The sequence below is a fragment of the Phycodurus eques genome, chromosome 7 (genome assembly GCF_024500275.1).
Source record: "Phycodurus eques isolate BA_2022a chromosome 7, UOR_Pequ_1.1, whole genome shotgun sequence".
NCBI lineage: Eukaryota > Metazoa > Chordata > Actinopteri > Syngnathiformes > Syngnathidae > Phycodurus > Phycodurus eques.
In genome coordinates, this window is record NC_084531.1 from 25,476,581 (window position 1) to 25,503,734 (window position 27,154).

A 27,154-nucleotide genomic window follows, 5' to 3' on the forward strand; every position below is an offset into this window, starting at 1 on the left:
TTAGGTGTGAATGGTTGTTTGTTTATATGTGCCCTGCGATTGGCTGGTGTCCAGTTCGGGTGTAACCCGCCTCTCGCCCGAAGATAGCTGGGATAGGATCCAACACACCCTTGTGAGGATAAAGCGGAACAGAAGATGAATGAATGCATGAATGAAAGTTGTTCGTCTGTTCTAAGTAAGTGAAGCCGCGTGTTGTCAACACCAATGCTGTCGTTTTTCAATAGTATTACCCCTTGCACATGCTTTAAACACACTTAACACAGTTTTTAAAGTATTCGCCTGTTCTCACTCTCTCGCTGGCACAGTTCTCCAGATAAGAGCTGATTATTTGTCACTTCCCAGTTGAGTTTTACTGTAAAACCTACCCATAAAACAAATTAAACATTGCATATTACAACAAAATGTTCAGCCGAACTGTATAATTTCATAAAACAAAAGTCTGCTCGCTGAATGCTAACATATAAAGCAAAATGCCATAGATGGACTAAAGAAAATTATCAAGCAAAGATGTTACATGCTACAGAGATTATAAACAAGGGTGCATATAAGTGGTGCGCAGGTGCGTACGCACACGGAAAATAATAAAAGCGCACGAAAACTGAGCAGAAATTGCATTAGTTACTCAAGTTAATGCTTTGTGTGATGGAAGTTTCTCTGCACTTTAACTGATCAAAACACACAAAAGAGACAACCGCATGTGCAATTTAGGAATAGCAAATATCGAGTCTAGCAAGGTAACGTCTTGATAAAAATAAAAATAATAATAATAAAAAAATGGTCACACATTTTGCCACCTAGTATGCAAACAGAACTCACGCTATTGTAAATCATGCAAATTGTAAAGATTTGTCAACATTAACAAGGTAAACAATAATATTCAGAAGTGTGTCACTTTTAGACAGACCTATTCACTTTCTTATAGCAAAAGATAACATGACTTTAAGATTACCTGTATTCTATTTTTGTACAGAAAGTCCTGAGTTGTGCTTTTGTTGACCAGTAGGCTGGCGTAGTCGCATTCCGGCAGGTGTTCGGCCGTCTCCTTTTCCGTGTAGCTCTGTGGTAGTATGCGCTACGTCCAGCTGCTTTCTTCTACTTGTGGAAGCAGAGCCCAGAATATAGAAAACAAGTGAGCACCCAAGACAACGAAATCATGTTTGTGGCACATTGATACATTGGTAAACGCAAGCAACCCCTCTAACTTCCACTTCCACGTCAAGAAATTGACCGAGCAATCAAGTAAGAGCTGTTTATCGGAATCGCATGCTTTTACGTAATGTTAATCTGTCAACCCCAGAAAAGTCAATGCAGTGCTGCAATGGTTAATTTAGCCATACTCCAGAGTCCATTTGTATACAAACATGAAAAAGTAACATTTCCAACATATGTTCATGTTAAGGTAACAGCTTGCAAATGTTGATGGCACACTGTTTTTTAGTGGAAACAATAGCAGCTGTGGCAATGCCATGGCGAAGACACGCATCAACTGCTTTAATTCTCTTTAAAACTGAAGGACCAGCCCAGACCCTTCTCCTTTACGTTATCTTCCTTTACAAGTTATTTATTTGATGTCTAAAGATATTTATTATTTATTTATTGCCTAAAGATACAATGAAACATCTTACTGAACTGTGAACCCTTCCAGTTTCTTACAATATATCTTTTTGTTTACTATATCGAGGAAACTCAGAAGTTACTTCATAAGAAAAATCCTCTTTGCTGGAAGGCTTGAGAGGAAAATGCATTAACAGAGTGGAAATGTGTTCTGCAGTGCAAAGTATAATTCAATATTACATCGCGCATACTGTTCTTTTGCTATCTGTGTTTCTCAGTCTTATTTAAAGTTACAAAGGGCAATGTTATTGTGTGCAGTGAACATCCCCCTTTGGCAAAGATAATAACAACAACAAAAACTTTGAAATACAGCAACTCCATAAAAGATTGTTTTTTTTTTCTTAAACTATGAATATATAGAATATTGACCACTTATAAAGTGATGATAAAACAGAAATATTTAAAACTTTTAATAGCAAGTATTTCATCTTTTGTTAATAAAAAAATGGCTTGACCGCCTCTCTAAATCCAAAACATTTTCACAGCTAAATCAAAAAGTACTGAAGGCAAGAGTTATACAAACATTGTAGCATGGTAGTCATGGCTACTAAAAGAGTAATTGAAAAACTATTAGTTCTCCCCATTCGTTCAACATTATCCAAAACAGGATTAAAAGAACGGTGTTAAACTTGATCAGCAGTCATCACAGCTAGCATGTACTGTATGTTATAGCTTTACTGTTGTTCTGTGTATGCCTTTGAGTGTAAATGCCTAATTTTATAGAAAAAGCAGCCAATTGCTTCAAACATAACCCGGCGTACTTGTTTCAACATGCATACAGTATATTATATTATTATATGAGGCATTTTTGGAGAGCTGCATTTATCCAGTATTTACCCTTACAAGGTACAACTGCAAAATGTTTCTACTATCACACTAAAAACCATGATAATTATAAACGTAATTGTTAAATCAATACCTATTGTAGCTCTTGTCAAGCCAACCAATTCTGATTTCATCTCAATGTGTTAGCATTTACTTTTTGTTTGACGCACGGATGTATTATGCTTGACTGGATATTTTGGTTCGCTTGTCCCTGCTGTATGATATATGTTGTCTGGTTTTGTTAAACCCTGACAACACCAAGCTATTTCTCGGAAAAGAAAGACTCATTCTATTCAAGCATGCTTCCTCCCAGTTGCATAACCTTCAAAGAGATTCCCGCTGATTTCATCAAACACAAATCATAGCGAACCAATAAAAATCAATTGGACCTCCCTTGTCACGGAGATGTTTAAATATAAATAGATGTTTGATAAAATCAAATCAATAGCAGTTGATGAAGCGCATGGTGCACTTAGTATTTAATTCTATAAAGAACACGTCACAATAATCAACAACAGAATAAGAACCATTTAAAAACCCTCGAGGCTGGCAATAATCATGTGGTTGTAAGAAGAACAATTGAGACAATAAATGTCATCAGTAGCTGATCAAGGACGACTTGACAATAATAAAGCAGAAATACTATAACAGGACACACGCATACGCACACGCACAAACACAAACACACACACACACACACAGACACACACACACACTAGAGCAGTCTAGCACAGACTATTGCAAAGTTAGCACATCTACCTCACAGTTCTGAGGACCCGGGTTCAAATCCGGCCTCGCTTGTGTGGAGTTTGCTTGTGCACCCGGTGCCTGCGTGAGTTTTCTCCGGGTACTCCGGTTTCCTCCCACATCCCAAAAACATGCGTAGTAGGTTAATTGAAGACTCTAAATTGCCCGCAGGTGTGAATGTGAGCTAACAAATGGTTGTTTGTTTATATGTGCCCTGCGATTGGCTGGCGACCAGTTCAGGGTGTACCCCGCCTCTCGCCTGAAGATAGCAGGGATAGGCGCCAGCACGCCGGCGACCCTAGTTAGGATAAGCGGTTCGGAAAATGGATGGATGGATGGTTTCCAAGAGTCTCAAAACTAAATGTTCCACTGAGGTTTACCATATAAACCCTATAAAGTCCATTATTACTGACTCAATCATTGGATATTCAAAAACAAATGTCACCAGCATATTTCAACAAATCCAATCACATTTATATCACACTATGCATATTAAATCCAAATATAACCTTCAAAATACATAATTGCATCAAGGGTAAAAATGGGATAAAGTGTAAGTAATGTTTGTGTCTGCTTTTCCTGACCACCTTACACATTTTTTCCCTTGTCCTGTATTATTCTCGTGCAGTTATATATTTTTTTTCACTGACTCATTGGTATTTCCATTTCTCTATCACTCAATTTTTCTCCCCCAATGCTCAATTACTTTCTTTAAACTGCTCACTCACCTCTTGTGTGTCTTACAACTTTCGTGATGAGGAGTTGCGGGGGAACAAAGTATGGCAACATAGAAACATGAATATGTATTCACTTTTAATTAAACCTGCATCCGCTTTGCTGTAAAAAGAACAAACTAAAAAAGCATGTTTGTTGTCATGTGTTTTTGTTAACAACAGTCAGCCTTGTCTCAGGGTGTAATGGATAAGATAACATTGTCTCTAACAAGTGTCCAGAGACCCCCCCCCCCTCACCAACCCCCCCAAGACAGCCCTGCTCAGGGGATTGAAAGCTCTATTTTTACTCTGCAGATTCATTTATCCACTCCATAGCTTGCTCTCTTTCAGCAATCTGTCTGACATCCATTCACCCAGTGCCTCTCCCTCCCTCTCAATAGCCCTCTATTCCTTTCTGCAGGACCTTTTTTGCTTCCAATGTGTTTATCAGCTAGTCTGAAGTCGTGAGGTGATTTGTGAAAAGAAGAATTCAATGTCCTTTGACAGATTCTTTTGCACTCAGGGAGAACGGAGAGAACATGCAAGCTATACACAGGAAGGCCAGATTTGATCCCGGGACCTCAGAACTGTGAGCCAGATGTGCTAACCAGTCGCTCACCGTGCTGATGTCATGTGTATTGTCTAGTTTTGATACTAGTAAAATAAAAAAATAAAATAAAATAGAAAATAAATTGTCAAGGAAACTAAGCTTGTCTATGACATAAGCTTTATGCATGCCCTTGTACATGTTACAAGATCAGCCTTACACTGAAAACCCTCTCTGATGAACCAATTACTGTAGGGATAGAGCTTTTCTAGCCTAATTATACAGCTATGGGAAATTTATTTCATGCTGCTGTAATGTTTGGTTTACTTCCGGGCGCTTTTATTGTGAAGTCCCACCACTGGAAGTAGTAGTGATGGGTAAAAAGCGACTATTACATCGATAAATTGCCCTGCTCAGCTAGCCTCTATCATTAAACCTTTGCTAACGCAGTAGTAAATTAATATTTTCAGACAGCTGTAGGCCCTAAATATGAATTAATCAAATGTAAAAAAAAGTAATAAAAAAAAGATAATTCCATACCTTTACCCCTGTGGTTGGCTTGCACACCGAAAGGGACGTGAAATGAAGATCAATTCATGAAATTATGCACAATTTTAAAATCTTGGCAAGAAAAAATGTTGATCCCAAAAAGTAAACAAGGAACCCACCCAGACAAGTGGAGTCTTTGCGGGTGCATTTGAATACCTGTAGTTAAATGGACTTATTTATATTGTTGAAGTTAACCTGGAATTTTCTTTAATGAATTTTTGTTCAATTTTCACTGCCATTGACGACTATAGAAGTCAAATATCCATTTTAACTCGGAGGGCTGGCAGTGAATGGATTAAATTAACAAATTTTATGTAATTGTTATGTCTGTCTATGACAGCCTTAATTATATTGAGTAACAGGCCCCTGCCCCTCCTTAAAAGCCAAAGTGCTTATCAGAGCCCTAACTGTCATGTCTATGTAATGTCACTCGCTGCCGCGTGCGTGTGCACACTTAGACACACACGTACACTTGCACACACACAATCTAGCAACAGCTCTCATCTCTTTCCATTTCCTCCACTTATGCTTTTATTAACTAATTAGAAGAACTACCAGCTGCATAATTGGCCAGTCAACATGAGGATCAGGCTTCTTCTCAAGCTTCATAATAAGTAATAGACCTTACTGGAAACAGAAGTATAACAAGAGCCCTCAAGATAAACTCCATGGTCATGGTTTATCCTCACTTGAATGTGATGCAGGGCAGTACTAGACCTCTACAAATGACAACCACAATAAGAAACATAGGTCTATTGGTACTTCTCTAACAGTGTCAATCAAAACTCAACATTGTTATGTTAAAGAAATTTTGATACGGGTGGAGAATGTTCTGCCCTAGTCTAAAGTTCTGATGTACTAAGATTCCAAAATGGTGTTTGAGTTCACTCAAACTGATTTCACGCGCTGTTAAGGGGCATACTGCACATGATCTGATTGCGGCGCAATTGGCAACCAGTTTAAAAGTGCGGCGACACCCTATTTTTTGCGCTTTAGGTAGCCCTGATGGTTTCTAACCACACAAAAAAATTGGCAGTGTACCCACAAGTGCAAAATCAAGCTTAAAGTGATGGAAATGGAAGTGTTAGCAGAAGAGGCAAGAGGATGTTTCCCCGCAATGTTTGCTATGAACTTTTTGAATCACAACTCGCTTGCACATTCAAAGAATCTGTGTGCTTCCGATTGCATTATATAAACTCTTTCTGAGAGGGGGAACAGGTTGCACATGATTGCCGTCTGATGCAGCGATAATTTGGCATAAAAGCCATGTTTTGATTGATTTAATTCTCGTTTTGGCTTTGCCTCCTCCTCGCCACAATAACCACAGTAATTGTTAAGCACAGCAGTGCCGGCTCTACCTGTCTTTCAGACCTGATATTTAAAGATGGTAAATATGTTGCTGCAATCCATCTCAGGCATCCCAACGGTGTGAAAAACGACAGCAATTTTATCCCTTTGGCAGATGTAATCCTGGGTGCGCCCTGTTACTAGATCAGCTTCCACATCTGTTTGCCTGCACAATCAAATTTCTCAAGTCAGCCTAAACTAAATCAGGCAAGAAATGGCCAGCTACCCCAGGGAATTAAAGTGAGAGTGGTGTGACATGGTTCATGAAGACTTGCACACTTATTGTGATGACTTTCATGACCTTCATGTGAAAAGAGTGTCATCGCTCATTTATACCAAAGCATTTGTTAGGCTTATGTAGCAAAGAAGAATACCACCGTTTCCTGCATGAAATATATATATATAACTCAGATTTTTCTCTACAACATGAGAATATCAACCTCTCAGTTTACTATGTCACATTTTTCAGGTGTGTAGCTGAATACTTGGAGCTGTTAATAAGCACATGGGGGTGAAGGAGAGGACACCTAAACCCTCAATTAAAACTCTTTTTTTTGTCTATTATTTAAAATTATCAGTATGATATTAATAAACCCTTGATATCAGACTGGCGCTGGGCCACAAGATGCTGACCTTGGGCCATGTGCAACAGAACTGGGACTACAGTTTGTGAATTGATTTAAGGCCGTGTTTGGTAAAAAAGAGAGTGTCGTTAAAAAGTCGTTAGCGCACAAACAAAAATACATTATAGTTGTAACCAGTACGACCTGTATTTGTCCGCATATTTTATTATTGTGGTTGTAGTTTGCAGTCTAATTCAGCTATATAACAGAAGAGAATAATATCTACAGTGAAATGCTTTTGAAGTGTCCATGAGTATGGTATGTGGTGTCAAGCACTATTTCAACATCCGAAGAAGGTGCTTTACAAAGCAAAGCAAAGCAAATTTATTTATATAGCGCATTTCATACACAAGGTAACTCAATGTGCTTTACATGATTAAAAGTATTTAAAAACAGAGAAAAAAAACAGCTTATAAATTTTTAAAACAAAGAGAAAAACAATAAAAATACAACTAAAACAGCGTACAGTGCAAGAAATATCATTTAACAGTGGAAATGCTCTAAAAAGCATGGGGGAAAAGTAGAGTTTTTAACCTGGACTTAAAAACATGCACACTTGGGGCTGACGTCACTTCTGTTGGCAACTTATTCCATTTGTGTGCAGCATAATAGTTAAATGCTGCTTCACCATGTTTGCTTTGGACTCAGTGCTCGACTATTTGACCTGAGTCTGTCGCTCTCAGAGCCCTACTGGGTTTATATGCCATTAGCATTTCATTGATATATTCAGGACCTAAACCGTTTACTGATATATAGACCAGTAGCAGAACTTTAAAATATATTCTAAAGCTGACTGGAAGCCAGTGTAAAGACTTTAGAATTGGAGTAATATGCTCTGACCTCTTTGTTCTGGTCAGAACCTGAGCTGCAGCATTCTGAATGAGCTGCAGCTGTTTAATGCTCTTTTTAGGGATTCCAGTCAGAAGACCATTACAATAGTCAAGACTACTTGAGATAAAAGCATGGATGAGCTTCTCCTGGTCTGCTTGACACATGCAAGCCTTCACTCTGGATATGTTCTTCAGATGGTAGAAGGCAGTTTTAGTATTTGATTTGATATGACTGTTGAAAGTCAGGTCAGAATCTTATCAGAACCCCAAGGTTTCGGACTTGGACTTTGTTTTTTAAAGAGAGTGACTCCGGGTATTTACTAACAGCAATCCTCTTTTTTTTATTGACAAAAACAATTATCTCAGTTTTGTTGTGGTTTAATTGAAGAAGATTTTGGCTCATCCAGTTATTTATCTGTTTAAGACTGTGACACAACACCTCAATTGAACTGTAGTCATCTGGAGACACTGCTAGATATAACTGTGTGTTATCTGCATAGCTATGATAGTCAAAATAAAGGTTGTGAAGAATTTAACTCAAGGGTCGCATATACAGGCTGAACAGGAGGGTCCAAAAACGGACCCTTGAGGGACCCCATAGGTCATTGCCATTCGATGAGATTGAACACTTCCAATGGTTACAAAACAACTCCATTCCTCCAGGTAGGACCAGAACCATTTAAGGACTGTTCCATTTAGTCCTACCCACGTTTCGAACCTGTCCAGCAGGTTATTATGATCTACCGTATCAAAAGCCACACCGAGGTCGAACAAGACCAGAATTGACACCTTTCCCGAGTCAGTATTCAACCTTATATCATTTAGCACTTTGATAAGAGCAGATTCTGAACTGTGATGAGTTGGGAAACCTGATTGAAATTTGTCAAAAAGTCAATTTACAAGACTTCTGAATTTGAGTCAATAGTTGTATTAATTAGGCTAGCTGTTAAAGTAATGTTGTACCACGACAGCGAAGCCATCTTTAAATTGCACTCATGTTTCTGATACAAACGATACAAGATTTCCCGACAGCACCTGGATCATCAGAGAGCATTGCAAAAGATTACGCTAATTTATGTTTGTGGATTAGTTCATATTCAAAGTTGAAGAAATGTAAATGATATATTCATGCATTCTTGTCTTCCGTAACCTGTATTCTTTAAGATAGTAAAAAGCCTCACACACTGACTTACCAGATGTGAGTGTGAGTGTTCCTTTTGTTCTTAAGCACAATTCACCACAAACGACTTAATGATCTGTCCACAGAGAAAGAGCCTTGTCAGCGAAACCAGTAGTCTCTTCGAGATCTAGCGCGATTCTCCATTGTTGAAGAATATTTTAATCATTTTAAACTGACTGACAGTTTCTTCAGTACATCTCCATAGCAACCATTGTCTTTAGGCCGGAAAAACGAGCGGCCCAAGGAAAGCTGGAGACCCTCGCTTTCAACAGTTTATTGAGTGGCACCCGTTTTAGCCAGAAAACAAGTAGAACCAAGGAAGGCAGGAAAACCTCTCTGCATTTAACAGTGTCAGAAGGCAGGCTGGCACTAACGAACTGGATGGAATTATCTGGTACAGTGGTATGTCTGAGCTGGGCTTTTTCTGGAGAAGTTGATGAGTAGCAATAGGAATCAGGTGTCCCCTGCTACAGCTCAGTGAATGTAGGTCAGCCACAACCCGTGGCCAACACTACAGGAAGAGAGGGAAAAAAACTAAATACAAGCAAAACCACAAGTACAATGAAAGCTGAATTTGACCAAAACTGAAAGCCTGAAAATTAACAAAAGAAAAACACATTCCTGGGGCTTAATTGCTGTTCATTACGAACAGGCGAGCAAGCTGGTCTGCCAACAATGCCTCTGCCTCCATTAGCACCAAGGAATTAGTATGCGCTAGCTTAACGCCACAGAAATGTCTGTAAAACATTATTGATCTAAATTCATTGTTGTTTTCAAAAGAAATAGCACAAATATAAACAATAATAAAACAAGCAGCAGGGGAGGGTCCAATACGTAGCCAAAATTTAGTTCACATACTATACATCTAAGTGGTTAGTTTCTCCATAGTATGCATACTGTAAACAATTTAAATCCTGTCATTTATAGCAGGTATGTCTCTTTTTAGCCATTGTCTAGTCAGGGCCTTCCAACTTGCCACTACCAGGAGTCTCCCTCGATATTTATCTCCCTTTGCATATTTAAATTCTACTAAGTCATTGACGTACAAGATTTAAAAATTCAAGCAGATTTTAAACTTAAAGACCGCCTCCAGTAGGCCATGTATACATCTCCAAAATGGAGCCACAGAGGGACAATCCAAAAAGATATGAAAGTGGTTTGCCACAGTATTTCCAATGCTGATGTCAGTCATCTGGAGGTTCTGGTCCATTTTCCAGTGTTATCACGAGAATTACCTTCTTTGCCACCTTTTTTTTTTTTTTTTTTTTTTTAAATATCCAAGGTATTGTCTCCCTCAGGTTCTGAAGAGTATGATACAATCTAGAAATATGTGCCATCTCTGTCAGCTTTTTGGAAAATACTAAGGATTACATCTCCAAATGTCATATCATCCTTGATTTAATTTTTTTTCTAGTTAAGTCTGTAATTTTGAAATACATGAATATGTGTCCCGTTGATTATATTCTAATGTGATTATAAATGGTGCTTAAAAGCTGCTGACATGCTACCCAAAGTGATTACTTTCTGTGTTTTCTTTGAGAGTTCTGTAGAATGTTGGCTGGCAGCATTTGTTTCCTTTCTTGGTCGGAAAGCTGATTTTCTTTGACTACATGTGTAGGACCCTTACCACGAAGGTCAGGGTCTTGTGTGTGTGTATACTTGTACTACAATTTACAGACAACACATTTTGTGGAGGTGTGAGGCATGGGCCAAGGAAGAAACAATTTTTTATTTCTGTACGGAGCCAAATAAAAGTGCTGATGCTGTAATTTCTTCACACCTTAATTTTCAGTTTAGCCTTGACACTCTTAGAAACTTAACACTCTAATCCTTTAAAAGCCCCACTACTCAATGAGGTGGTTTGGCAACTCACAAGGATATCGTGTACTCGTATTCTAGCAATCTAGCCTGTATAATAAATCCTGCAATGCCCATCATACGCAACGATGCCAGAGGATTAACCCTCATTTTTTTTTAAATCCTCTCTCCAGGAAACAAGAGCTATTGAACATCTCTCACGTCCCGCAAGGAGAATGTCCCCCATCACCACCCCGCACCGCTCCCCCCAGCATGAAGGTAGGTTGCGCACACACACGCAAACACATTTCAGCGAAATACTTTCTCGATGACATAATTTGACTTGATTAGAAGGGAAATCTTTTCTGTGTTCTTACCATTGATGGAGCATTTCAGTGGAGAGGAAGAATTTCAGTGATGCTGATGAATTTTAACTCTGAAACCTTAAGATTTATGTGAACATAAATCATGTGCGTCTTCCAAATATTTTATTCTTTAAGCTGTCTCAAAATTGAAAGTTGTTTTCACTTTTAGTAATGTTGACATACTGTATTGAAATATTTTTTTCGTTATCAATCCCCTTTAGTTATCCATCAATTTGTTGGGCATTTGTAATATTATGATGAGGCGATTATACATTTATATGGTTTCACAGCCGTCAGATGGAAAATATAACTACAATGTGTCCCGTGTCGAAAATTAATTAGACACCCCTGCTTTAGGTGATCTAATTTGTGTATTGCATTTATGTTTGTAGCTATTCGATCAGTGTTTTCTCATGCTAGAACATTTGGGGAAAAAATCGATTGCAATCGAATCACCCATGTGAGAAGGATCAATAATTTATTCTTCGGCCAATGGGATTCTGGCAATTAAATGTGTCCAAGTTCCATTCGTGCGTGACTCAGCATTTGGTGAAAACACAAAGCAACTGAAACACAGGAAGCTATCACATGTGCTTTTTAGGAAATCCTTTTAAGTGCAATGTTTTATTAATCATTACACGGATTTTCTTTGTTACAGTTTTCCTGATAGAAGATTTTTGAATGAGAGCTGACGTGGAGGGCAATACATAAGAAATATATCTCCACAGAAACCCTTTTCTCTTTTGACAGCATGCCACCTTGAACAAAGCTGTATTTACTGAGAGAAATAGTTTGGAAAGGAGGAGCAGAATTGAAGGATGAATTCTGCTCATGGCATCAAACATACAAACTGACTGAAATATGGAGAGTTCATGGAGGAGACCATACATATAGCTGGAGAACAAATACAGATATATCCAATACCACATTCACCCTGTAGCCCACACATGTGACCCATTAGAAGAAATGACCCGACCCAACCCACCAAAAAATAACAGCAGTGACCTGACCGGAAACCTGTAAATAGATGATTGATTTAATGATGATGTTGAAAAGAAATATACCGTATGTCTAATGCTGCTTAGATTGTGAGGGTTAGGGGTTTAGAGTTAGGGGTTTACTAACTCTAACCCTAAACCCCTAACCTCTATCTATAAGATACAGCATGTACAGTTATTTACATATCAGATTCACTTATGCTCAATGATGCTGCTGACAGAAGATTTAGTTTGCGCTCTGTGTTTATTTTCTCTATTCTCGCACAGATGGACACTTTATAATCAAACATAGCAGCAGTAGGATCAGAATATAAATACAGTAGCGTAATAACAGAGGCCCTGAGACATTGCTTCTCCCCACTGCTTATTTGGAAACCACAACAGGTTCCTGTCAGCTGAAACCTTTGCCAACATCAAAAAGAAGCCCGCTTTGTCCAGAGGTCCACTTTCAGGTTATCCACCAATCACCAACCACTGTCACATGGACATGCAAACCCAAAAAAAACCCTGAAACATAAAAAGTAAAACACTTGTAAATCACCTTTCTTTGCGGGTACCTGACCCAATGTAGGACTCTAGCCCGAGTGAATCCAATTGCTTCTGGTAATGCAGGAAGAAAGGCAACATTTTAACAATGTAATTCAAAATGGTGATGTAACATTGTAACATGTAACAGGTGGCATGTAACTAGATTAGACCATCCTCTTCACTGCATATTTGCAGTTATTATTGTAATATATTATATCAAAATTTGTCCAGAATAACTGCACGCAGCTAGTAGCTGGTGCAGTACAGCCAGATAGGCCAGCTCATTATTAAACTTGGTCAGTAAACACCAGTATTGTTTCCATCTTCTATTAAATAGTGCATAGTCTACAATAATTTAGGCTGTTTTTATTTATTTTTTTTAAGTTTATCTATTTTAGTTTATTTATCCAATAGAGCACTGTATAGTGACCCACACTGGTCTACATTTACAGTATGTTCACAAATGAGACACTAAGGGAAACCATGCAAGGCTAAGCTAAGATGCAAATGTGTAATTTTTGAAGAAAGATGCACACTGGTACAACCTGTTTTATGCTTTGGCAAACACTTGGCCAACTGTCTGACCTGACTTTCCTGTTTAAGGCATAGGCTTTATAAGATTAGACAAGGATTAAACGCGAGAGAAGAGAAAGGGACTGAATGTGAGACGGAGCCAAACAAATGTCGCAGCGGGGATGTAAATTATATGTTTTAGCAGCTGCCTCTTAAGATTTGTCCCCATTTGGACTCAAAGAAACAACCAGGTACTGAATTATTGGAATGAATTCAACGAAAATGTTTTAAGATCAGCTTTTTAAGAGGGGCCGGGGGATTACCCTCGTGTTACTTGATTGGTATGTGAAATATTCAACAAGATGAATCAAAGATACAACCGACTAAAACCTAAAATTTTACTATGCAAGCATGTCATATTTATACTAGATTTACTTCTACTAATGCGGGACTGCTTCAAATCAGTCGTGAGGTATGACATTTACGCACTTGGTGTTTTAGCTCATGGTATTAGTAGTTGTGAGTCTGACATGCCACTGCTCTGGAGAGTGGAGACACATGGATGAGACCAGCCGGAGGGCTCGGTTTCGGTGGCCAGTCTTTGGTTATAGCATCCGGTCATGCAAGGATGATGCCAATTTGGGAAGAGGTATTTTTGAACAAGCCTTTGTTTGAAGTGCAAACAGAACAGAACTGCTGCAGATGTAGGAGGATGGAGAATGATCGATGCTTCTGGGAGAAAACAACATCTGAAAAATAAATGTATTCTTGGAATTAACAACCAAGTATTGGACTAAATATGAAGACAGCAGGGCTTTTATATTAATCATTATTACCATGGCACGGGTTACGGTTCATGAATAATGGGCACCTCCCTAAAAATGTTTTGGAAAATAAAATATTGATTATTAATCATAGTTACCCCAAACTATGGTCCCAAAACCCTTTGTCATTTCAAATTCATCTTCCAAGATTACACTTAAATACTAAATTAGCTATGTTGTTACATTTTTGACTTCGTACTCTAGCAAACGATTGTTATGCACTTGTAAAAGTACAAAGTACAAAACTTGAAAAAGTATTTTCCCCCTTCTCAATTTGATTGATTGATTTATTTATTTTTTGCCATAGTTTCCCCGCTTTAATGTTTAAGATCATCAAACAAATGTAAATATCAGAAAAACCCAAGTAAACATACTGTAATATGCAGTTTTTAAATGGTGATTTTATTTTATTCAGGAAAAATAATAATATTCAAAGCTCCCTGGCCCCTTTGGGGGATATCTTAGGGCATACAGAAAGATCATAAAAATATCCAGCTAGGCGTGTATATTGTAGGTGCGTATTGCAACAAATTCTCGAGTTGGTTATTTGCGGCGGGGATTTGCTGTAATACCAATGACGATGGTATTACCACTTTTACATGTCATTTAACGTATTTATTTGAACTGTTAGGATTGCTGTTATGCGCATTGCCATTGTAGAGATCGTTTGCATGTCTTCAATGACAAGAGTGGCACGTTCCCAACTAAAACTACTGCACTGTTGCTGTGCACTGTATAAATGAAATTGAACTGACTTGACATGCAGTACCATATGCAGGTCTCTGATATACTGTAATTGCTTTACATGACTTTTACATTAATTGAACATGAATTCCAACAGCCAGTGAAGCTCATTCAAGCTTGCAGACAGACTAATTACCCCATTGCCCCGGTAGGGTCCCACATTAAATCAAATAATAAAAAAAATTCAACATGATGTAAGAGAAGTAACGGAAGGGTGGAAGGCAATAACAATGAATGATAAATGGAAAGGGGTAGGTTATGCAGAAACTCCACAAGCGATTCACTAGAAACGTGGCATGGTTGCACATTTGCAAAGCTGCAACTCTTTTCGGTGAAAATACCGGAACTAAGGGCTATATTCTCCCGCTCACATGTAGTTTTTTTTTGTTTGTTTGTTTTTAAGTGCCTGGGCTTGCACACTTTTCATCTAAGCGTATTCTCCCATCCAGACATCTTACACACCCACCGCATGTAAACTGCGAATGAGTGTGCATACACCAAAAAGGCGAATTATGAGGTTGGGTGGAGATAATGAAGCACAGAGTTTTCCTGGGACTTGTGGACGTCATTGAAATCCATGAGGGGGGAAACACTTTAAAATGAAAATACCTCATGTTGCGGATTTGTCACGGCAGTTGGTACGTGCACTGCTCCGGCTGACACGCACTAAAACTTTGAAGGAGAACATATAGACATATTTTGATGACCGGCATAGAAGCAAAAAAAAAAAGAAAATCAATATCTAACTCATCTTTGTGCCATTACGATGACTTTAATTTTTGTAATAGTCGAAGCCTGCAATGCATACCTTGACGGGGGACACCCACATTTTAGGGTTTCCCCACCCAGATTGCATATCTGGCATGATGGTATGTATATGACAGACTTAGACTTAAGTGAATGGAAGAATCTGCGCAACCATAAAAGCACCAAGTTGCACACGCACACGTCTTTTTTTGATTTAAGCGTATTGGAAAATATGGCCCAAAGTGCATAAATTAGTTTCCTGTCTAATCCCCACAATTTATGTAAATTTAAAAAGTAGTCTAACATACAAACCACAGCTGGTGCCACAGCTGCAGTTTAAAAAAAAAAAAAAACATTTTTTTTGTGTGTGGCTTTACAATAAAGACAGTTCATTGAATCTGCTGACTCATTCTTGTCAGAACATATTGTCAAGGAAGAAAATGTTGCTCATAAAAACAAACGCACTCTCATCGTTTTTTTTTTTTAACTTTTGCCAACAGTAAGCAATCAAGTGGTTGTAATTGTCGTTGAAAATTGCAGTCCAATAAAACTATTTAAAAAATGCTAATTTAATATATAAATATTCCTTATTAATGGTGTGAGGGACTTAAACAGAAGGCACTGGCTATCTTTAGTTCTCCCTACTGACTCAATTTTCCATCCTGTCTATCCTGTTAATATTAACCCTGTGATAAGCCTGGCAGGAGTATGTGCTGGTTGAAGGTGGAGTGAGCGGCAGTATATTTATGAGTTTTCATCGAAAGTCATTTCAGGTAACACTGGTTTTTATTACTGCTCTCAAAATGTTCCAATCGACAGGTTTTTACGACTGGAATCATTCGAACGGTTGCAAAATGTCTTTGAAGACACTTACTTTGCTGTCACACGCTTCCTTTATTCAGAGCGTGAGGTATTCGGTGGATGTTGGAAAGCAGTGTGCGACTGCTGTGTAAAGTGTTGAGTATAAGAAAAATGCTTGAGTTAATTTGAACTCTTTTTTTACCCAGTTTATTTTTTGTCCCCATAATTTCATTAGGGCATAATAGTCTATGCTCCTCGCACACCTCACACATGCCAAAACCTGCACAAACACAAGTGTGCCGGTCATCTTCACCCTCACAGCTCGATTAGGTGACAACGTGGGAACCCCTGGGAGAAGGATGTGTAAATGCATTTTTGGAAGCACCCAAATACTTGTTTATGTTTCTACGTGTTCCTCTTGGAGGAAGTGGTTGTTTATCACAGTGTGTGTACATGGGTGTGAGAAGAGGGCTCGGCTCTCTTGACTCACTTATGTTAATGCTGCAAGAACACAATGAACTTGAGCACCAGACCTGCTGCTGTCAGCACAGCTCATGTTATGAATGCACAGTAAGATCTTTACATGTAAAACTTTGAGTTTGTGATTGATACAGATACTGAACTGTTAAATGATGAGTCCACTGTCAGTTTTTAAAAATGTTTTTTTCCTCCTCCCCGCCAGTCTGCAGAATTCTTCGATATGCTGGAGAGGATGCAGGTATGAGATTAAACTATTGTAATATCGTCTTTGTCGATCTACCCCAATGTCAAAACCACACATAATGGACCAAAGTATTGGGAGGCACCATCTTATAAATACAGTAAATCCATCAGCTAGGGTTTGGACTGGACGGCTTAATTTCCCTGGTCCTAAGCATACAATATATGTGGACAGGTAATCTAGTTGCAATTTTGTGGGATTGGAGAAGACCCTTTTGTGTTGATAGGTGGTTTTAGATGAGTACATTGTTGAGGAAGAACAGGTGACATGCAAGTCCATATTTTGTCCATTTGGCCAGGCTAGTGTAGGTATCACCCTTTTATTTCCTTTCATTTCATTTCATCATTTTGATTGATGCAAATGTGCAAAAGCAGGAACTCACACCACAATGGCTAAAACATTGACTGGAACATGGATTTAATATGTGTGATCATGTCTGACTGTTGCATCTCTCTAACCCAAATCTAGTCAAATATACAGAAAGATAAAACAAAGGTTGATTAAATCAGTGTATGTCAACCAGATGAGTCCACTTGCATGCTTATATTAGTCAATTACCATGCAGGAGGCAAAGGATAGCTCTGCCGGATAACTCCTCATTCTCTCTATGGAATGTATTGATTCATTTTTCTTCTTCTTCCTTTCTGTGACCCCTTTGTTCCCTCCATGGGCTCCCAAGGGCACAGGTTCTGAGTAGTGTGAGCACAGATGCGGGTATAAAAAGCGAGAGGAGGAGGGGGAGAGAGAGATGGTGGGAGGAGGGATGAAAAGCACAGAAATGTGAAGGAGAATGGAACAAGTGGTCATAAGAGGATCTCTAAGAGAGAGAGAGAAAAAAAATATTTCTCAGGGTCATTTAGATGTAAAAAGAAATTTGAAGGCTTAAGCGTTGATAGACCTCAAAGATCCAGAAAATACTCACTGCTAATATGCAAATGAATAGGAGCATCTTCTCCACTGGTTAAGAGTTACATAAAGGTAAAGGTACTTTATCTGTCACATGGACCCATTGACTTAAGTTATCGGCTGTTATAATTGCATATCAGTATGAATACAATTCCCTTGCCCGGACGCGGGTCACCGGCAATGTTCCCTCTAATTTTTCATGTGTCTGGGCAGACACACCAGCTCCTTGAGCGCACTCAGGACCACTGTGAGCAACATCAGATGTGCCCGCTGTGGCCACACACCAGTATGACACCTGTTCAAAACCTTGGATCATAGCAAGTTGCATGGTTTATTTAAAGAACCAAATTACAGCAGCAATTTTCATTGGTTAACTTTGAATGTAATTGATTTGGCCCACTTGAAATGAAAATGCTTTAACAACAGGAGTCCTGCTTTGACCTTTGGCTTGTGATACAGTGTAAATTCCTGTAACTCTCTGTATGTAAAATATCTAATCAATCAGTTTCTTTTAGCATTTCTACTACCAATCATGGTTTGCTCTAGGATTTTTTTGAAACTGTGGGGCAGGGCTTCAGCGTCGTCACTCCCATCCCTCATATTTAACCATATGTTAAATTATTATTTTTTAAAAATGTAAATTAAATAAATGTCACGAGAATATGCACAAATCTGACTTAAATTTTACCTTATTGTTCACGTCTGTCCTTCTCGCTTCTCCAATGCTTGTACACTTTGTCCCGGTCGATGACTTCCTCTGCTTCATGCTTTGACTTTATGCGCATCAGCTGGTCCAAATGTGCCACTTCAAGACGATTTCTGGATGTTGTTTTGAAATGATTCATTAAACTAAATCTCCTTTAGCTCCTCACATCTAAGTGCTGCAGCAACCACATCTGAGAATGTGCTGATTGACCCCTGTTTATGTTTTTGCTTCATTATGTACTTGAATTCAGCATATTGACTGTTAATGGCCTCCATACACTGTGGTGGAGAATGGCCTCATACTTCTTTGCCAGTGTGGCAATGTCTGCTGATCCATAGTCAAAACTGATGTTTGAGCTCAATGCTTCAATGTCAAATGCAGACCACTCCTTTAATTCATCCTCTGGAAAACGAGCATCCATGTGATCACAGAGCTTAGTAATGAAAAGAGTAATCTCACCAGTATTTAGACAATCAGCTGATGAGGTCCCCATTGCCTCTTTGACACGGTCACTCCACTGTACATTCTTCTCCCTCAAGTATTGGGAACGCAACTTCTCAATCTTTGCTCTAGCAAAGGAGTGTCCTTCCATCACAGTCAGGTTTGCGTCTTTGTAAAGTGAGGCAGAGTTGTGCCAGCTCACCCAAAACATCTCCCTGAGCAGTAACAGTAACCTTGAACTTTGAATCACTCAGCTTTTTGTAGCAGTACTTTTCCACTGGATCTCTGTCATCGGTGAATTCTCTTTTGCAGAATTCTTGAAGCACAGTGTAGTTCCTCAGAACAGCATTGACAGCTTGGTACCGTGACAGCCATCGCACTTCGTTCAGAGGCCTGAATGACAGTGTATCTTCTGAGAAGAAGAGTAAAACTGAGAAGAATCTTTGCTAGGTCCTCCATTTTGCCCCTCTTCACAGTGGACCGAGAGAAAGTGGAATACACAGTTCTAAAAAGAGTTTCCACATCTCGCATCAAAGGTAAATTTTTCCAGGCATCATCAATGCCCAAGTCCTCGCTATGAGCCACACAATGTTGTTCAGTTAGGTGTGGTATTCGGCGCTTTAACAAAGCCGCAACTCCGTTGTGTTTTCCTCGCATTACTGAGGCACCATCGGAGGTCAACATCACCATTCTCTGTATGTCCACTCCATGTTTGGAGTAAAACTGAGTTATTGCCTGCCCAATATCCTGAGCAGTGCAAGCTGTCAGTTGGATGATGCCACCAAATACAGTTTTATGGTTGATATAATTTTCCTCCCTGTATTTAATATATAGGACTAGCATTTTGTGTACATCACCTTTTCTTTTAACAACATTCAATAAACATTTGGGAACTGAGGACACTAATTGTTGAAGCTTTGTAGGTGTAATTCTTTCCCATTCTTGCTTGATGTACAGTTTCAGCTGTTCAACAGTCCAGGGTCTCCGTTGTCATATTTTATGCATCATAATGCGCAACACATTTTAAATGGGAGACAGGTCTGGACTGCAGGAAGGCCAGTCGAGTACCTGCACTCTTTTACTACGAAGCCACTCTGTTGTAACACGTGCAGAATGTGGTTTGCCATGGTCTTGCTAAAACAAGCAGGGGTGTCCATGAAAAAGAGCATATGTTTCTCCAAAACCTGCATGTACCTTTCAGGATTAATGGTGCCTTCACAGATGTGTAAGTTACCCATGCCATTGTCACTAAAACAGCCATGGGGCTGCCATCTCCAGCATCTGTGATGGTATGGACCATCACAGATGCTGGCTTTTGAACTTTACGTCCATAACAGTCCGGATGGTTCTTTTCCTCTTTGGCCCGGAGGACGCGACATCCACAATTTCCCCAAACAATTTGAAATGTGGACTCGTCGGACCACAGAACACTTTTCCACTTTGCATCAGTCCTTCTTAGATGAGCTCGGGCCCAGAGAAGGCGGCGGCGTTCCTGGGTGTTTTTGATAAATGGCTTTTGCTTTGCATTGTAGAGTTTCAAGTTGCACTTACGGATGTAGCGCCGAACTGTATTTACTGACATTGGTTTTCTGAAGTGTTCCTGAGCCCATGTGGTGATATCCTTTACACATTGATGTCGGTTTTCGATGCAGTGCCCCCTGAGGGATCGAAGGTCACGGGCATTTAATGTTGGTGTTCGGCCTTGCCGCTTACATGCAGTGATTTCTCCAGATTCTCTCTGAACCTTTGTTGATATTATGGACCGTAGATGATGAAATCCCTAAATTCCTTGCAATTGTACGTTGAGGAACATTGTCCTTAAACTGTTCGACTATTTTCTCACGCACTTGTTCACAAAGAGGTGAACCTCGCCCCATCTTTGCTTGTGAATGACTGAGCAATTCAGGGAAGCTCCTTTTATACCCAATCATGACACCTACCTGTTCCCAATTAGCCTGTTCACCTGTGGGATGTTCCAAACAGGTGTTTGATGAGCATTCCTCAACTTTCTCAGTCTTTTTTGCCACCTGTCCCAGCTTTTTTGGAACATATTGCAGCCATAAAATTATACCATACCCCGCCTCCCGCATGAAGATAGCTGGGATAGGCTCCGGCAGCCCACGACCCTAGTGAGGAGAATCAGTGAAGAAAATGGATGAATGGATGGAATTGGAGAATGACAGCCAATCAATATAGCCGAATGATCAAATAGTCTGTTACACACCAAAAATTGTGGCCCTCATCCATTTTCTCTGAACCTTGGCTTGCATCGATCTGCTCTCTACCACCAAAACTCAGCATTGAGAACTGTGTATCTCCTTTGATGCTTTATAAAGATGGCACTGATGAAGGTCACGTTTTTGGACCTCATTTATTTTTTTTCCTTATTTATCTCCCCACTTTCCACTTCTTCCTCCCTCCACTTCTTTGTCTCTGTCTGAGAAAGAAAATTGAATCCTCTTAAAAGCGCCTTTGTGATCAGTTTTCTATTGTGGGCAATGGCACCCCTGTGACTAACAGCTGCGACATCAATATACACACAGACAGACACATACACACCATTATTGACACGCAAGCGTGTACATTTATGTATAATCTTGGTGGCAATGGTGGGTAGTGACTGGTCTGGTTTCAGAACTCACTTTGTACTCATCAAGACAAAATGTTCATGTACTATGTATGATAATGTATTCTATATACACTTACTCGGCCCAAAATGTAGCACAAGTTAATGAGACTCAATATAAGAGCCGTATCATAAACTCTGTATTTACAAAGACCTCTCTGACTTTTTAAACAAGAGGGCATATCAGGCCAATAGAGCCTTGAGATACGAGTGTTTCGATTTTTTTGCTTTGACTGACAAGCGCATGCTTGAGATACATGGTGGCAATGAACTTAACGCTTTTTACAGTAAGCAGCAGTTTGGCAAATAGTGAACATTTCATCGAAAACAGGCTTCAATCTGTTTTATTTCCAAGCCAAGATGAAGTTTATCGTCAAACAAAGAGAATTACACATTACACATGCAACAGCATGTACACAGACAATATAGCAGTACTCAGTCATATTTTTTATCCTCTGCGTAGAACTACTAATATTACGGCTGTCCTGATGAGCTGCAAGAGGAGTTCAGACAACTCAATGAAGCGTTATTATGAATCCCACTTAAGTTCGAGACAGGACACGCCCTGCTGCAATATGATTGGCTTCAACTCAAGTGGGATCCAAAGTAATGCCTTAATGAGCATTATCTCCGTCTCTGTCTGTCTTATACTGCCCCCAGGTGCCCACGATGGGCACATCAGACAGAGCAGCTTTCAATTGATGCAGTGTGACAAAAATATATTTTTACATTCTATTTATGTATTTACTTTATGTTTTTACAATATAATGGAGTGTTATTTATTCTCAATACTCATTACAACATTTTTGGGGGGAAGGCTCGAACAGATTGATGACATTGACAGATGACAAGAGGCGCGGTACACCGTGAACTGGTCACCAGCCAATCAAAGGGCACATATCGACAAACGACCATTCACACTCACATTTACACCTACGGACAATTTCGAGTCTTGAATCAACCTACCGCGCATGTTTCTGGAATGTGTGAGGAAACCGGAGTACCCGAAGACAACCCACCAGGCACACGGAGAACATGCAAACTCCAAACAGGGAGGCCGGATTTGAACCCCGGACCTCAGAACTGTGAGGCAGAAGTGTTAACCATTGCCACCTAATGGCATTTCCATTCATTTCAATGGGAAAAGAGATAACAACAACAAAGTAAACTCGTATCTCAAGGCACCACTTTGTCTTCTTAAAAGCTGATTTATTTTTTTTTTTTTTAGTTAAAACCCAAATAAAATGCACATTGTGTATACACGTGCACACACGCACACACACATACTTGATTGAAAGGTTGAGCTGCCTTTGTGCTGCAGTGTCCCAACAACGTGGAATCAATTGTCAAATGCTGAAAGGAACATTGATTATGGCTGGTTCCTGATTTGAGAGTGAGAGGATGACTGTCTGTATTACCTGCATGTGTGCTTGCGTGTGGAGAAAAGAACATTAGCATGTATGACTCACTCTGTTTTCATCTGACTAAATAAAGAAGGTCTGAACAAACAGGGGGTCTCCTTGTATAGAATAGAAAATTAGGATTGTGACCGCATTGTAGTGCTTCACCAAAGTCTATCAAGACTTGTCTGTTACCAGGAATGTGGTCCATGTTAGCTTCATGAAAAGTTATTAAATTGAATTGTTCACACCCATGTCTTTGTGAATTACAAACGTCAACCAGCTGGTTCTGATTAGTAGAGGTTAGCACCCATTTTTGTCCCCAAACAACTGCACAAACTGAAGGGAACCAACAATCAGAAGAGAGTGCGCCAGTCAGCAAGGAAATATGTACAAATCTCAAAGAGAAAAATAGTTTTGTACAGAAACCTGTTCATGAATATCATTGCATTTAACATAGGCTGTAAACAGTGTTTGTGTAAAAATGGAATGAATTTGGACTTATTTTAATTATGAGCAGTTTGTTTGACATTCACCGCAGCTCTACTGTCTGGTCCCATAAAAGGGTAAGTTGTTGTGGGGGGGAGTTAGAAAAATAATAGTGAGAATAATTCAAATAAGAATATCAATGTCCTTATGCTTTAATATTTTAAGTTAAAAGGCAATAATTATTTTCGACTGTGTCCTCACTCAGAGAGGTGTGCAACTAAGGTGTTTGTTTCTTCGCTAATAAGAAAATGTTGTGGATGCAGTAAAAGAGGTGGTGATTAGTATCAGCCAGCAGATGTTTCCAATTTAACGGAATGGTGGTGTGAACAGTAATCTAAGGCTGGATTTACACTGCACCGTTCATGTGACACAATTCCAGTTTGCATTTTATTTTTTTTGCTCTCAAGTAGTGCAATTCAGGTGTTTAATCGCACGATTAATACATAAGGTAAAGTTTAATGTATTAGTTTACTTTTGTGTTGTCACTGCCTGGTGTTGACACTTATATAGTTGTGTGCAGACCTGCATTGTGTATCCAGTCTAAAAACTCTTCCTGAATGTAACACAGAATTTTCTTATGAATTTTCGGTTACAAACCGACTTAAGAATAAAGCCATTCAAGACTGAATGGTGGCATCATTACAAATTAACCTCTGACCCATGTGCTTTTCCATCCTCATGCTGCAAACGGATTCAGGTCCCTAGAGTTGAAGAGACCAAAAAGTGGAAGGTGTGACCAGTCAGCAGATGCACTCACACTCCTCAATTTGTGTTTTGATGTTCCTCCTTCCTGTCTTTGTCCTCTCTTTTGTCACCTCGCAAGGCTTTCACATTAGAAAATCAATTGCCTCCTAATCTAACTGATCATGAATTGAGGGAACTCCAACTGCTTATTGAGCTCCACTGGCTCTCACTACTGCAGAGTCAAAAGTATTGGCAGATGGGCCTCAGCAGTATTTAGAGGTCGTACCCTGAAATTGTGCCAGACTTTGCAAACAACCTTGGGGGTCCAACAACTTTAAACTGCTAGACAAACCTTAATTGATGTTTCACGAAGACTGTGTGTTTCAGGTTTTAGCATCACTGCCTGAACCTTAGTTTAAGATTAGACGTTTGATCTTTTTTACACATTGTTTGAGCTGTCATTTCCTATATCAGTGTTGGTGTTGCATATCACTTAATGTATGTTGAAATGGAAGTGTACCTTGTCTTTCACAGGATGACTACATTCCTTACCCACGGATAGAAGATGTAAGTCATCTCATTCACTTAATGCATCTAATGTAAAACGGTGTAGACTATTGCGTGATCATTTTAATTATCAGATAGATCACGTTTATTCATGTTTTTCTACCACCATTCCAAGGTCCTGGAGAAAGGTGGCCCGTATCCCCAGGTAATCTTGCCACAGTTTGGTGGCTATTGGATCGAGGATGTAGAGGCACCAGCTGGGACACCCTCCTCTTCAGAGTCCAGTTTCTGTGAAGAGGATGACGGAGGAGAGGGCATGAGTCCTGGTGAAGGACACAGCTACCGTCTGGAGTGCAACAGCACAGCCCACGCCTACCGCAAACACTTTCTGGGCAAGGTGTGTGTGTGTTCGTTCTCCAAAGTTTGAGGACACATCTCAATATATAGACCAGCTAGTTATTAAAGCATGCAACACTAACAAATGTGTCATTTGTGTTTGTAAACGTAACTTTGTGTTAGGAGCACATGAACTACTATTGCACTGGCAGCAGCATAGGGAATCTCATCATGTCCTTGAAGCATGAAGAGGCTGAAGGGCAAGAATTATTGCGCATCATGCTCAGGTACTGAAGTTCATTGGGCTTAATGTACACTGACCAGCCACTACACACTGTATGACCACCACCAAGAGCCATACAAAATGCTGCCTTAACAAAGATAATCATGCTTAGTTTTGAATGACACTATTAGATGAATTATTATTACACTACAGTATATTTAATGAGTTCATACTGTGGTTGTAGCTTGCAATTGTTTACAACTGTACTGATACATAATGAGCTGTCTGTTTGGTTTCTCTGAGTGAAATATTAGCTCTCGACATGATGCAGTAGAGTTTCACACCACTGCAATCATACTGACAGTGTGAATCAAAACTGAACATTATATTTATAAAGGCTTTGACTCTTTATTTTCATTAAGAGATATTTCTTAGTTAATGAAGTGGAGATTGCAATTATACTGTTTACAGTAATTTTTTTTTTTTTTTTAATTTTTCGCTTCCCAATTAAGTGTGCATCTCTTGGGCCTAGTTTTCTTTTATACTTGTTACATGGTGAGTCATCGGCCAATGGCTCTAAAAAAAAAAAAAAAAAAAAGTGTTACAGTTCCCTTGCTAATATACTTTGCGTTTTATTAAATTTAAGTGCCTGATGGGCTCATTTTAAAAGGCTTTCTGTCCTTTTGTTGCAGATCAAGGACCAAAACAGTCCATGATAGGATATCGTTAGCGGGCATTAACCAGCTTCCCAGTGTACCTCAGATTGCAAAAGTAAGATACACACCCATTAATATATGCTATTAATCCATAACACAAGTATTATCTATTTGGGGTCTCCACAGAAATTACCTTTTAATGTTATTATGTTGTTTCAGCTTCTGTGTGACGATGCCACAGGGTTGAAGTTCAACCCGGCTCTTTACCCTCGAGTAAGTTTGTCTCACATCACAACCTTAACCGTATGTAGCTAACCGTAGAAATAAGATGAGCTGGGTCAATATATTATAAATTGTGTTGATGCTAACACTTGATCATATTTTGAATGCGTAAAAGCTATTGTAGGCCTCCCTAAAGTACGACCTGTATATCTGCCCTTTTAAATGCAACTCCTTCAATAGCTTTTCAACTCCCTCTGGCTCAAGTAGAGGGGGAAAAGTGGAGGCAGACCCTTTCCATATTATATCCCTCATAAACCTAGCTGTGGCGAACATCTGCCATTCTCAATGAGCGCATTATTCAATTGGATTATTGGTCAGAATTTTTTTTTTAAAAATGGACTCTGTGGATCGATTTTGTTCCTCTGCGAGGCACGTGTAGAGCTTTCCTTTGGCCATGGCCTCAGGGAGGGAAACATACCATCTGCGTCTTGGAGCGCAAGAGGCTGCGACGAGAGTGCTGGTCTCGTTGGGTACTGTGAGAGTTTGTTGTATGTCAGGCCTGATGCAACAATAGCCAAATAAAGATGCCCCTGAGACATGTTGGAGAAGATGACGACATGTTTTCTACAGTGAGGATTCAGTCGCACTTTTGTTGTTGCACAGGGATCGCAGTTGATCGTAGCTTATGATGAGCATGAGGTCAACAACACCTTCAAATTTGGAGTAGTCTACCAAAGGTTTGGACAGGTGAGTGATTGTACTTGATTGCACAGTTTCATTTGCGTTCACTTCTATACACCTCTGTGTCACTGATACTCCTCTTCCACTCAGACATCTGAGGAAGAGTTGTTTGGGAACAATGAAGAGACTCCAGCTTTCAAGGAGTTTCTCAGTGTCCTGGGGGACAACATTGAACTTCAGGACTTTAAGGGGTGAGATGTGATG

At 39.5% G+C, this 27,154-nt stretch overlaps 1 protein-coding gene across 12 annotated transcripts in view; it reads left to right on the plus strand.

Moving 5' to 3' along the window:
• Positions 1 to 27,154, plus strand: part of LOC133404865 (rap1 GTPase-activating protein 2-like) — a 79,671-nt gene that overhangs the window by 42,759 nt on the left and 9,758 nt on the right. For 3 of the 12 annotated variants that reach the window (XM_061681324.1, XM_061681317.1, XM_061681312.1), the window contains 10 exons: positions 10,967 to 11,051; positions 16,975 to 17,010; positions 24,279 to 24,311; positions 24,800 to 24,832; positions 24,948 to 25,169; positions 25,292 to 25,395; positions 26,024 to 26,102; positions 26,207 to 26,260; positions 26,873 to 26,956; positions 27,041 to 27,141. In XM_061681324.1, coding sequence (XP_061537308.1) covers positions 10,967 to 11,051; positions 16,975 to 17,010; positions 24,279 to 24,311; positions 24,800 to 24,832; positions 24,948 to 25,169; positions 25,292 to 25,395; positions 26,024 to 26,102; positions 26,207 to 26,260; positions 26,873 to 26,956; positions 27,041 to 27,141 — 831 coding nt within the window. The other 9 variants (XM_061681322.1, XM_061681320.1, XM_061681316.1 and 6 more) reach the window with 9 other exon arrangements.